This window comes from Octopus bimaculoides, chromosome 15 (assembly GCF_046866305.1).
Source record: "Octopus bimaculoides isolate indiv1 chromosome 15, ASM4686630v1, whole genome shotgun sequence".
Classification (NCBI taxonomy): Eukaryota; Metazoa; Mollusca; class Cephalopoda; order Octopoda; family Octopodidae; genus Octopus; species Octopus bimaculoides.
Window position 1 is genome coordinate 37703039 of NC_142942.1, and position 13134 is coordinate 37716172.

The 13134-nt window shown below is 35.5% G+C and overlaps 1 protein-coding gene across 22 annotated transcripts in view; it reads left to right on the forward strand.

Annotated features, from left to right (window-relative positions):
- Positions 1-3679, forward strand: part of LOC106882725 (uncharacterized) — a 30162-nt gene extending 26483 nt beyond the window's left edge. For all 22 annotated transcript variants that reach the window (XM_089363725.1, XM_089363738.1, XM_089363721.1 and 19 more), the window contains exon 15: positions 1525-3679. In XM_089363725.1, coding sequence (XP_089219851.1) covers positions 1525-3028 — 1504 coding nt within the window. In that variant the 3' untranslated portion in view covers positions 3029-3679. The remainder of the gene's footprint in view (positions 1-1524) is intronic.
- The last annotated feature ends 9455 nt before the right edge of the window (positions 3680-13134 follow it).

Below are 13134 nucleotides of genomic sequence, written 5' to 3' on the forward strand. Positions count from 1 at the left end.
GTGTCACTATTCATGTTAGGAAAATAATATAATTGATAAAAATAAACCTTGGTTCAGTGTAGTGAGTCTTAAAATTCTCCCTCTCCATCACTTTCTTTTTCTGTTTGAAACTGTTATCCTAAATCCACTGGTTTGGACACATATAAATGCATCAAATGTGCCTCCCCTATTAACTCCTCTTTACGGAGTTAATGTGACAAAGAAAGCAGTATTTTTTTTTAAAACTTTCTGTTGCAAATTGTGTCAGCAATTTTTAACTTACCATGCAAAGTGCAGTAGACACTTTTGTTTAATTGCCAATAGATTGCAAAGTTTAAAAATGAAAGATTGAGATTCTGTCCTCTAAATATTAATGATATCAACAATGCTTCTTGTAACACTTATAGTAGTAGTTAAACTGCTGCAACATTTGCCTGACTGAATGAAATATCAGACTTCTTTCTCTCAGGTCATTAGTTTATATCTAACCAAGAACATTTCATTGTTTCCTTGGGCAAAACAATTCTCTATACCCAACTAAAACTACAAGTGTATGAAAGGTCTCATTATTTTATGACAACACTTTTTACAAGAAAGACGTAACCTTCAGTCATTGTATATTGTAGCTATCTTTCTTATGATTATGAGTTGAAGTTGATAGTTACCTGACACGAATGCTTAGTTTTTGTTTGTTTTACACCCATTTTCCCCTCTTTGAATGGACAGGATGATTTATTTGTTTTAACTGTTGATTTTGCAGTTTACTATCCTCCCATCCTGTTATTAACCACTCATCTGTGAAGTTAGTGGGTCTTAATTGTCTTGTTTACTCCAACAAATTCTAGTAACGTTGAAATTATGACCATGTCTAAGGCCTTAATTCCACTGTCAAATTTTTCTGTTCATTTCACGAAAGTCCTTTAAAACCATGATTGATATTATCTTAGTTTTACTTCTTTTGCGTTTTATGTGATTTATAAAAATTACACTGTGTAACATGAGTGTTGTCATTAGGTAGTAACTGTTATTTCCTATTTGCTTACCCTTAAAAAGTATGAGAAATGGCTAACATTTCCTTCAAACTTTGCTTTTGTTACATTTATTCAAACCCTAAAGATTCCCCTCTCAACACATGGCTATGATACTCCCCAACAACTCCTGCTCTTGATTGAGAGATGCTCATATTGTCAGCCACTAAGGGACATTCTCAAGCAATTGACAAGCAAATCCGTAGCATTGAGCAGAATATTTGCTATAACAATATTTCTGCTTCAGCAACTCAACGTTGAATCTGTAATGTAATGGAAAATAGGTCAGTTTCAAAACATTGATGTCCAGGCCACAAAAGTGAAGTTTGAAAGGAATAGTAGTAATTTCCTTTGATTTCTAGGTAGAAGCAAGCAGGAAATAACATTTACTGACCAAAGACAAAAAAAAAAAAAAAAAAATCGAAATTTGTTACACATTGTTATTTCAAGATGAATTTATGATTTCTAGTTTGCGATTGGTAGAAACTTGCTAATAATTTTGTTGGTATTTTTATAGTTCGGCCAGAAGAGACCCTCGCCTACAGGTAACAAAAGCTACAACTTCTTCAAGTGATAGTAAACCACCATCAACTGCAGCAGCACCTGTGAAAACTGACCCACGATTGATATCTAGTAAACCTGCAGTGACAGAAACCAGCCCACCTTCTTCAGTTCCTGTTCCTCAAGACTTTGTTGTTGTTCCTTCAACTCCCCCTGGTGAGATTGTTTATCGACTGTATGAAGTTTCCACTTACAAAATCCCACTTTCAGCTACCATCGATGTATTTCATTCTAAATATAAAGATGATCCCCGGATCCAAAAACATCTGAGTAATCCTCCTGAGTCCTTGAAGCAAAAAATTCTACCAGGTGATCCAGATAAAAATTTAATCAAATCATTTGTTGTGCCTAATCCAAATCGTCCTGGTAAAGATACTACTGTTGATGACTTACCAATGCCAACGTTACCTCCTGTAAACCTACCACCTATTACCTCAACAGCAGCTGCATCTACAACATCTAAAAGGCCTCAAGATCCTCGCAGGACAAGAATACTGCCTCCTAATTCTCGTATTGTAAGTAAAAAGGTTGAAGATAAAGACAATACAGAACCAAATAAATCTGCAGATCCACGCATTTCCCGAGGTGGACCTGATCAGTTTCCACCTGCAAAACCTTTGGATCCAAGATTGCTGAGACTACAACCAGGTTCAGCTGGACCTTCTCGGCCGATTGATCCTCGAAGATTAAAACAAGAGTCATCTAAGCCATTTCCTGGACGAGCATCTAATGATCCTAGAGCCAACAAACAGCAGTCACCTGTTGCTGAACAAAACCTACCCCCAATGCTGGCACAAATGCCAAATCCGGCTGTACCAAGACCACCTGTAGATTCCGCTAACGAGAAACGAGGTCCTCGTACACAAGAAACACCTGCTCCCCTTCATCCCGTACGACCAAGCAATCCAAAGGAAAGCCAAAGCAAAACTGAACCGTCAGACTCAAGTACTGCAGAGGTGTCGCAGCCTAAATTAGATCATCGAAATGACCCTCGCTTTAAACGGAAACCTGCTGGTGAAAGTGGTAGCTCATTACCGCCTATTCGAAAGGTTACTGGACAGCGTAAAGTTAACATGGAGTATAGTTCACCATTAGGTACAGAAGCAGACAAACCTGAACCAAATTCTGGATATAATAGTTATAACAGGCCTCCTAATGCTAATCGGCAAATGAGTGGCAATAATAATAATAAAATGTGGACAGGTGGACCTGATTCCGGGCCTCCAACTTTACCTTCTGGTAAGCCTCATTCTAGTGGAGGTAATGACACTACACATGGTTCCCTTGATCCCAGAGATGTTGCTAATCATCCTTCCACATCTGACCCTCCTTCAAATTTTCCCCCTCAAATGCAACCGAGTGGGCCACTACAACAATACCCTCCTGTACTTCCTCCAGATCAACCCAAGTTAAAAGATTTATTCAAAATTATTGACCCCACTGCATCTCCATTTTGTTGATAAGAAATATTCATGATGATAATGTTACTGTTTACATGGTTTCCTTTGTAAATGTTTCTTCATTTTACTTTTCCAAAGTAAGACGAGTCACTTTATGATCTCTTAGTATACTTCTTTACTGCTCTTTCTTTCTTTCTTCTCTCTCTTTCTGCCTCCCCCATCTCTCTCTTCTGTCTGTCTTGCTAACTCTCCCCCTCTCTATATATATATACTTGTTTGAAATAATGTTCTGTCTTGTTTGAGACTTCTAAAGCAACAGTGATCACAGGTGCTGGTAGTTTATCTCTTTCATTATACCTCTGTTTTGCAATACAGGGTTTGATGCTTGGACATTGCATCATAAACAAAATAAATGAACTACTAATAATGTTGATGGATAATTTGAAGAAAATGAAATGAGGAATGGATTTTATTAAAATCGTGACTAGAGATAAAAATCTCTGCTAAAACATGTTATAGACTACTGGAAGTTTTTATTTAACATTTTTGATGTAAATATTTCTTGATTTGATTTAGTGAGTCTTTGTTATTTCTACTATTTAAATGATGACATGTACAGCTTCCAAGTCTCCACTATATTAACAGAACTTGTCTTTTACAAAGGCTGTTTGAATAAGCTTATTTAACAAAAACACAAATAAATAAAGAAAATACCCATCTCCCCTCTATGAAACCAGAATAATTTTAAGATATTGTGGGAATCTTTTATTTTCTGAAGTCTGTGAGGAATATTTAAATTATTATTACATTAATTCTTTTGTTTGTTTTTAAAATTGTACGTTTTGATCCATCTGCTCATCTTATTTAAAATAATTCAGGGTTGTAATTAATGAATTTGAACAAGATGTGATAAATATTTTGTTGTAGAGAAGATTATGTGAATGATATTTGTGAAGATATATAAGTTTATATTCAAGAGTCAGATATTAAATGATAACATGCAGCGATGTTTTTAAAAGCCTTAAAAGAAGTTCTGTAGTTGGTGATACTGCCAGTGTGTCATATGATATGAAGTTCAAAATACAGTTACATTATGTTATCTATGAATATCAAACTTGCATTAAGCCAGTAGTAGTAGAAATATATATAATAATAATAATAATGATGATAATAATAATAATCTATTGTAGTGTTTTATTTGACACCTAGTTGTGTAATTTTTGTAACATTCAAAAATTGAAGCACAAAACATCAACTTGTAATGTTGACTGACTGCATACTCTGTCACAGTCACTGATGAGTCCATGGAAAGCATTAAATCAAAACAAAAACTAATTGCTAAATAAATATTATGTCATTTAAGGTTATTGGTTGTTGCTGATGATGATATATATATATAAATATAAAATATATAAATGTTTAATCGAGAATCATTAAGCCAACAAAATATAGTTTTGCCAATGGCTCATCGAGGACTAAGTTTCAAAATTTAGGAAGATCTCGTTAAATTAGCTCTTCCTAAATTTTGCTCCTTAGTTCCCAATGAACCATAGGTAATACAAGGTATTTTGTTGGATTAATGATTATGGATTAAATATTTTTATTTACTCTCACACTTACCTTTTAAGTACTTCATCTAAGTGATCAGGCATAACCTCTTTTTGTATTTGTCACCCGTAGGAATGTATATGTAATATATGTGTGTGTGTATTCTATACATGTCTATCTTTGTCATCTGTGTATATATATATATATATATATATATATATATATATATATATATATATAACCCATGCTAGCATGGAATGTGGACATTAAACAATGATGATATATATATATATATATATATATATATATATATATATATAAACATTGGCCATAATAGCATTGATATGGATTTGGGTTGGTTGTATTTGTTTAGAATGATGCTGGAGCTTTCTCAGTAACAGTTTCAAATAGTTAGGTACCTTATATACTTAGGGAGGTACTGTGTGTGTGTACATGCCTCTATTGATATAGCATAACCCAGGTTTCAATCTATGATTCTCTAAACTCTGCTTCATCTTAGATGCATATATATTCAAGCCTATGCATACAACTGAAAGTAAGTTATTGAGTCTATCATTTCCAACAATGAATATCTCAGTTACATGATCAATTGAATTAGCATCTTAAGTGACTGAGTATTCCACAGACATATGTACCAGTATTCCAGTAGTTTGATCAACTGGATTATCTATGTATCAAATTCTAAGAGGTTTGATTATTTCAATGACACCAGTATTCTTAGTCTAATCCCCAGTTTGAAATTCAGGTACAGGACATAATAAGCATGACCGAATGGTTAAGAAGTTTGTTTCACAATCATGAAGTCTCTGGTTCAATACCAGTATATGACATCTTGGATGAGTGTCAGACTTGGATGAACTCATGTCTTGAGAATGAAATCAAATTAGTGGAAACTGTGTAGAAGTTCGTTGGAATTACTCTGTATGCAAACACACACAGTACAGGCATGCATGCTGAATGTTAATAATGGCTAGAAAAACCACCCTTTCCTACCTTGTTTTTAGACACACAATTAACAGCATTGTGGTCTTCATTAGTGTATTAAATGTTTACTAGCAGTTATTGTGTAAAGGGGCAGTAACTTGAGTGGTCTAAATTTATATCCAGATACAGTTATTGCATTGTATCCCTCCCACTTAATAAACTAAAAATTTTATTCACTGCTGCTATGGTTTCTAACTTGTCACTTATACTTTGTCTTTGATAAATATATTTAACTCAAAATTGCCTAAGAGATTCCTTACTGGAGCTGAATGCAACAATTTGCCAGAGTTTAGTTAGCTTTTAAGTGTGAGGTTTAAATTCCATCATGAGTATAGCCTGAAGAAGAATGGACTGTACATAGCTGACTTAATTTGGATGCAGCATAAGATGGAAACTTTCTTTGGTAACCCAGTGATCAAATCATTTATTATGGGACATCTATACATCATATTCATTGAAAAAATTTCAAGTTCAAATCCCACCGAAATTAACTGTGATGTTCATCCTTCTGGGGCCAATAAGATGAGGTGCCAGTCAATTACTAGGATTGATATTTGTGGCTTTGTACCTATGTTAGAAATTATTATTATTATTAATCGAACTAGCATAATAAGTACCAGTTGAGCACTGGGGTTGATGTAATTGAGTTACCCCCTCTGCTGAGATTGCAGGACTTGTGCTAAAATTTGAAACCATTATTGTTAAGGTGGCGAGCTGGCAGAATCGTTAGCATGCCAGGCAAAATGCTTGATGGCATTTTGTCCATCTTTAAGTTCTGAGTTCAAATTCTGCTGAGATTGACTTTGCCTTCTTTCATCTCTTTGGAATATGAATTAATTATCAGTGAAACACTGGGGTCGATGTAATCGACTAATCCCCTCTCCCCACATTTCAGGCTTTGTGTCTTTAGTAGAAAGGATTATTATTATTATCAAAGTGATGAGCTGGCAGATTGGTTAGCATGCGGGGCAAAATGCTTAGTGGCATTTCCTCTGGTTTTACGTTCTGGGTTCAAATTCCACTGAGGTTTGACCTTGCTTTTCCTCCTTTTGGGATTGTTAAAATAAGTACCAGTTGAAAACTGGAGTTGATGTAATTGAATTTTCCTCTCCCCAGAATTTGAAACCATTATTATTATTATTATTATTATTATTATTATTATTATTATTATTATTATTATTATTATCACAATAATGGTAGATATGACCACTACAGTAAACTACTGGACTAGAAATATTATATACAGTATCAATTAAGTAATTTGTTGTTCAGTGAATATTTAAGAACACACACAAAAAAGAAAGGTAAAAGATCGCTGCTATTTAACCTGCTCAGAGGTAACAATACTTGATGACAAGGATATTGTTCTAAGTTTAAGTCTCATTTAGGTCAGCTTACATTTTTTTTTTTTATCATTCCTCTGGGGAAGCAGGTATGATAGTGGGAATTTAATGAGAAATGTATAGATGATATATTGAGGTCATGTGTTGATTTAATCAGTATTAGCTCTTTTAATACAATAACCTCAGGGGAATTTGAAATACATTTTTTTATTGTTAGTAACTATCATGGTGTGATGTGGTAGTAAGTTCTTGGTGAGCTGAACTTGCATTCTGGTTTCAATTTCTTGTTGGTACCATTTTAATTACATTGCAAAATGCCTATGGGAAAGGCATGCATGTTGTTATTCTCATTCTCCCATCACCTAAAAATATGGAGTGTCATGCCTATGTAAAAATAAAAATTGATATTATTGTTGTTATTATTATTATTATTATTATTATTATTATTATTATTTATTATTATTATTATTACCTTTGCCTTGGTGGAGGTATTGTTTCCAGTCTTGTTTGTTTGTCTGTGGACAAGATATATCAAGAACCACTGGATGGATTTGGATGAAACTTTCAGGGATGTTTGGCATCGTGACTGGCACGGACTGATTAGATTTTGGGTTCGATCTGGTAGTGGACAAGGATTCTGGATTATTTTTCCTGTTTTTTTTACTTCAATTTTGAGAGCAGTTGAGTTTATTTCAGATATTCTCATTTTAAAAAAACATCTCTGGCTAATCATTGAGAAGACATTGGTGTTGCCTTGGCGGAGGTTTGCACTCTCTGAGTGCTCTTATTATTATTATTATTATTATAATGGCCACCATTCTGTGAAGACATACAAAGCTGGAGTTCTGTGATTTGTAAGTGTTTAATCAAATGTTTCAGCTGGTTGCAGCCCGTTTAATCATATGTTTTAAAATAATTGTTTTGCTTGCATTGTCTGGATTGTGGTGGCAACATTTTTGTGTAATTGCACCCCCTTTTTGGGAGTGTAACTCAGTAATGATTCTTGTGCATTTTTGTGAAGACAAGAATTCATTTATTTCTGCAATTTTAAAAAAAATGTTTGAAAATCATAATAATTGACAGCAAGCAGCGTTCTGTTGACACTGTTGTAACATTGAACACAGCCGTGGCTGAAGTTAAAATTGATTTCTTGCCAAAAGAGAAATAGAATTTCCTCTTGTTGATATGGCGGTAGTAACATGTGCAACAGTACTAGCAAAGACTGAAAACAACAACAAAGGTGATGACAACAGCAGTAACAACAATGTGAACAGCAGCTTCACCAACAGAAGCAACAATAATAGCAACTGTATCAGCAATAACAGGAACAAGATAAAAAAGCAGCAACATGAACAAGATTGAAAACAATTGTTGTTGGCACGCCGTCGCTTATGACGTCAAGGGTTCCAGTTGATTCGATCAACGGAACGGCCTGCTTGTGAAATTAACGTGCAAGTGGCTGAGCACTCCACAGACACGTGTATCCTTAACGTATTTCTCGGGAATATTCAGCGTGACACAGTGTGACAAGGCTGGCCCTTTGAATTACAGGCACAACAAAAACAGGAAGAAAGAGTGAGAGAAAGTTGTGGTGAAAAAGTACAGCAGGGTTCGCCACCACCCCCTGCCGGAGCCTCCTGGAGCTTTTGGTGTTTTCTCTCAATAAACACTCACAACGCCCAGTCTGGGAATTGAAACCGCGATCCTATGACCGTGAGTCCGCTGCCCTAACCACTGGGCCATTGCACCTCCACTTTGAAAACAATAACAACAGCAGAAAGAACAAAGCAGTTATCAATAGTAACTGTGTGGAAAACAACAGCAGCAGCAACAATAATATAAAGAACTATAATAATGCTTTATTTTTTCGAAGGCAGCTAGCTAGTAGACCGTCCATTCAGTTCAAGATTTGAAAAATAAAGCACTGCAGTACAAAAGTGACATTTTGCAATAAGATCTTATGTGCCCCAGTGAGGAGGAAAGCAACCCCTCTGAATGATAAACAATTGTCTACAAATATGCTTCTTGCGAGGAGAGGAAACTTAAATTTCCTACTCTGGCAGAGACTGAAAAATGTCTCCAAAATGTGTGGCCCTCAGTGCTACATATATGCAAAGGTAAGCAGTAGGGGACGGTAACTGTTATATGCAGCAGTGAACAAGAAGCCAGAAGAATGGCGATTATCACTTGCTTTTGTGATGATTCCCCCATTACATGGGTTAAAGCTTGACTCGAATTCATGTCAAGAACATGCTGGTTCACCATGATCCAGTGAGAGTTTTAGCCATTTTGCAAGAGCATAGGGAGATTGTGGAGGTGAAGTCCACCCAACAACTCAGTAGGACTGGAATTCCAGATACTAGTTCTCCAGAGGAAATAAATCGCATTCCTGATTTTTCTTCTGTTTTGGAGAATGCGAACAGATGTCCGTTTATATAAAAGGGAAAAGAAACGAAGTGTTTTGTGTGTGGGAATACGAGTCCCCTCAAAGCATTATGCACCACAGTGGAGAAAGCACGAAACTTTCCTTCGTCACTACCAACTCCTCAAGGTGTGGACAAAACTACTACCTCACATCTGCCTCTTTCCTCTGACTTGGGTCCCACAAAAGCAAAGACCTCATTGACATTGCACCAAAAGGCCTTTGTCAGGGATAAGAGAAAAACTGAATCTGAAGCGAACAGTGGTTGGCCCAAATTGAAGGCCCTAAGACATGATGGTCAAAAATCCGTCACAGCTCCAATTAAAAAACAAATCAACACATTCATCACAGGAAAACCCATTTTTACAAACACATTCACAACCCCCCCCCAAAAAAAACACGAAAGCAAAAAGAAACACCCAAAAACAAAATGACCAACAGTCACACTCTTGGGTACATACTTCCTTCATCAATTTCACTATTGTTCAGAAGAGCAGCATTGAATTGATTGAGGAAATAATTAATAGCATAGATGTAATGGAGAAGGTTTTGCGGATTTCCTCCCAAAAACTCCATCGTACAGGATGTTAATCCAAACAGATCCGGATACGTCTCTGGATTTGAAACAAAAATTTATCCAGGACATTGGGAGGGTTTAGTAAGTACCCATCAAACAACTTTCTAGAAAACCCTTTCCCCACTCTCCCTTGACCAAAAAGAAGACCGTGTCAATAGTCATCCCTGAAGACCAAGGTATACACCTCCCATTTTCTTTACTCTAAGTTAAATGGCTACACTTAGTTTAGTGTAAATGTTTGGGGCCTGGGTTCGGTTTGGAAGCAGGGTCAACTGCTCAACGATCTCAGGTCCCGTGATTTAGATGTGACAGGAATTAGTGATACAAAAATTTCTAGGAAGCATGCTCTAGCATCCATTTTTGAAGACTACAAGATATTCTCATCTTGTGATCTGTTGGGAGCGGGTAGCAGTGTTATTCCAAAAATCCTTAAGTCTCAAAGTAAGGACAATCTTCTTGGACCCAGACAGTAGGTTGGTGGTCCTAAATGTGAATGGCAGTGAAGGTGGTGCCTTTTGATTGGTGGCCATGTATGCCATGATAGGGGCTGGAAGGCCAGATTTCTTCAGGCATTTAAAACCTTCCTGGGAACGTTTCACACTTTAGTACTAGTGGAGGACTGGAATAGTATTTTGGACATACAGAAGGACTGTATGAGTCTTGTACATAGAAGAAGTGGGTGTAAAAGCCTTGAAAATCTGCTCAAACTTATGTCTGACAGGTATCGACCGGATCTCTCTGATGTGTCAGTGTGGATCACAAGTCATCCTGATTGTACCTAGATAGAGTATTAGGCCAATGGACAGGGGATAACCTAGGGTGTCCACAGTTCAAATTGGTCGGCCACACAAACCACAAATTTCTGATCTGCACAGTTGGTTTAGGTAGGACTCGTAGACAGGAACTTGGTTACTGGAAGTTGAATGTATCCTTTCCGGTATGCAAAGACTACTACAGGGACAACATTAGAGAACTAGTTAAGTGGCAGTTGAGAGAGTGTGTGTATGCGTGTGAAAGAGAAAACAACAGAGATTAATTTATTCCTAAAGTTTTTCTCATGTCACTTTCTATGCCAATGAATTTATGTGTCTTTACAAAGGAATCCATATTGGGCAATATATGTATGTGTGTGTGTATATATATATATATATATATATATATATATATATATATATATAAATAATAATAATAATATTAGGGATAAAATCCAAAATTATAGGTAAAAACTCAATTAAAATCAATTTATTAAAAATTAAAATTAAATTAAGTATATATACTTCATTTTCTACAGTGCTCTTCCATCTATCTGGTAGACTTGCAAGGCCCCTCTTCCAAAATTCACTTGTCCATGATGAAAAATACTCCTCCACTACTGTTCTGACCTTGTCTAAAGAATTCATATTTTTTCCCATCCAAATGATTTTGAAGACTGCGGAATAAATGATAATCAGATGGGGTAAGGTCTGGCGTATATGGTAGGTGGGACATTGTTTCCCTTTCAAACTGCTCCAACCTTTTGAATGTCATCTGTGCTGTATGTGGCTGAGCATTATCCCGATGGAAGAACACCTTTCATCTTCAAACCAAAGATGGTCATCTTACTTCCAGCGCTGAGTTGAATGACCAAATCCAAGCTTCTCTGCTAGTTCCTCAACAGTTACGATGGGATTTTATATATATATATATATATATATATATATATATGTATGTGTGTGTATGTTTGCGTGTCTGTGTTTGTCCCCCCCCCCCCAACATTGCTTGACAACCGATGGTGGTGTGTTTACGTCCCCGTAACTTAGCGGTTCAGCATAAGAGACCGATAGAATGAGTACTAGGCTTCCAAAGAATAAGTCCTGGGGTCGATTTGCTCGACTAAAGGCGGTGCTCCAGCATGGCCGCAGTCAAATGACTGAAACAAGTAAAAGAGTAAAAAGAGATACATATATATATATATTTGAAAACCAAGGGGAGAGTAGAGATTTATTTACATCCAAGACTTTTTTATTAAAATGTTTTCTTCAGCATATATAACAATGACCAACATATGTTTCTTCTGCAGCAACTGCACATTGCTCTGTTTGTAATTTCATCAAGTGTCCATCACGATGTTTTGAAAGTGAACAAATTCAAATAAACATCCTGCTTTGGTATTCAGTTGAAGGTGATAGCATTACTTTTTAAATTGAATTGAATCCTGGTCTTATAATAATAACCTCTACTAGTATTACAGTTGAATAATGGTTTTAAAATGTTTATTTATATTACAATTAATTGTAGTAGTTTTGTTTATATTTTACTGTATAGAGCACATTATTTATTCAGAGGTATTTCACTTATTTTGGGTTTATACCCTCAATTAATATTATTGTTATTATTAATATAATTATATTTATTAGTATTATTTGCATAAATATCATTAATTATCACAATCATTATTTTAACTAATATAATTACTATAGAAGGTAAGTTATGTTTATCTAAGTTATTTAAGTGTATATTTTGTCCAGTGTAGACATCTCATAGTCTATTCCTGTCTAGTGTTTATTATATATACAAGTTTGTTTTCACTCTCTGTGTTTATTCTCTCTATTCCTTTCTGTTGAAGAGCATAAGCTCAAAACGTAAAAGACTTTTTCATTTTTCCTGAGCATCAAACTAATATACTTCCTTGTTGTTCATACACCTGTCTTCGTCTTTTGTTTTTCTATAAATTTCACTTATATATATATATCCTTCTTCTTAACTCTCCTGTGTGATCCTTCTGTCCGGCATTCGCCATGATAGATCACTAACCACTACACACATTTTCTTTCTCTGCTTGTTTCTCTCCTTGTTTCTTTCTGTGTTCCTTTCCGTGGAAGAGTGTAGGCTCGAAATGTTAAAGACTTTTTCAATTCCTGAGCGTTATACTAATACATCTGTTTGTTTTCTACACCACCTGTCTTCGTCTGTTGTCTTTTTGTGAATGCTCCCTATATATATATATATATATATATATATATATATATATATATATATATAACTGTGTGTCTCTGAGTTTCTCTCTGATTTCTGATTCACAACCAGTGTTGGTTTGTTTATGTCCTGTAATATAGTAGTTCAGCAAAAGAGACCGGTAGATTAAGTACCAAGCTTAAAAAAGTGTACTGAGGTCAATTCATTTGACTAAAACCTAACAAGTCGGTGCCACACCATGGCTACAGTCCAATGACAAAGGTAAGTAAAAGATTAAAAAAGCACGTATTTCCTTAATCACTTAATATATTGAAAC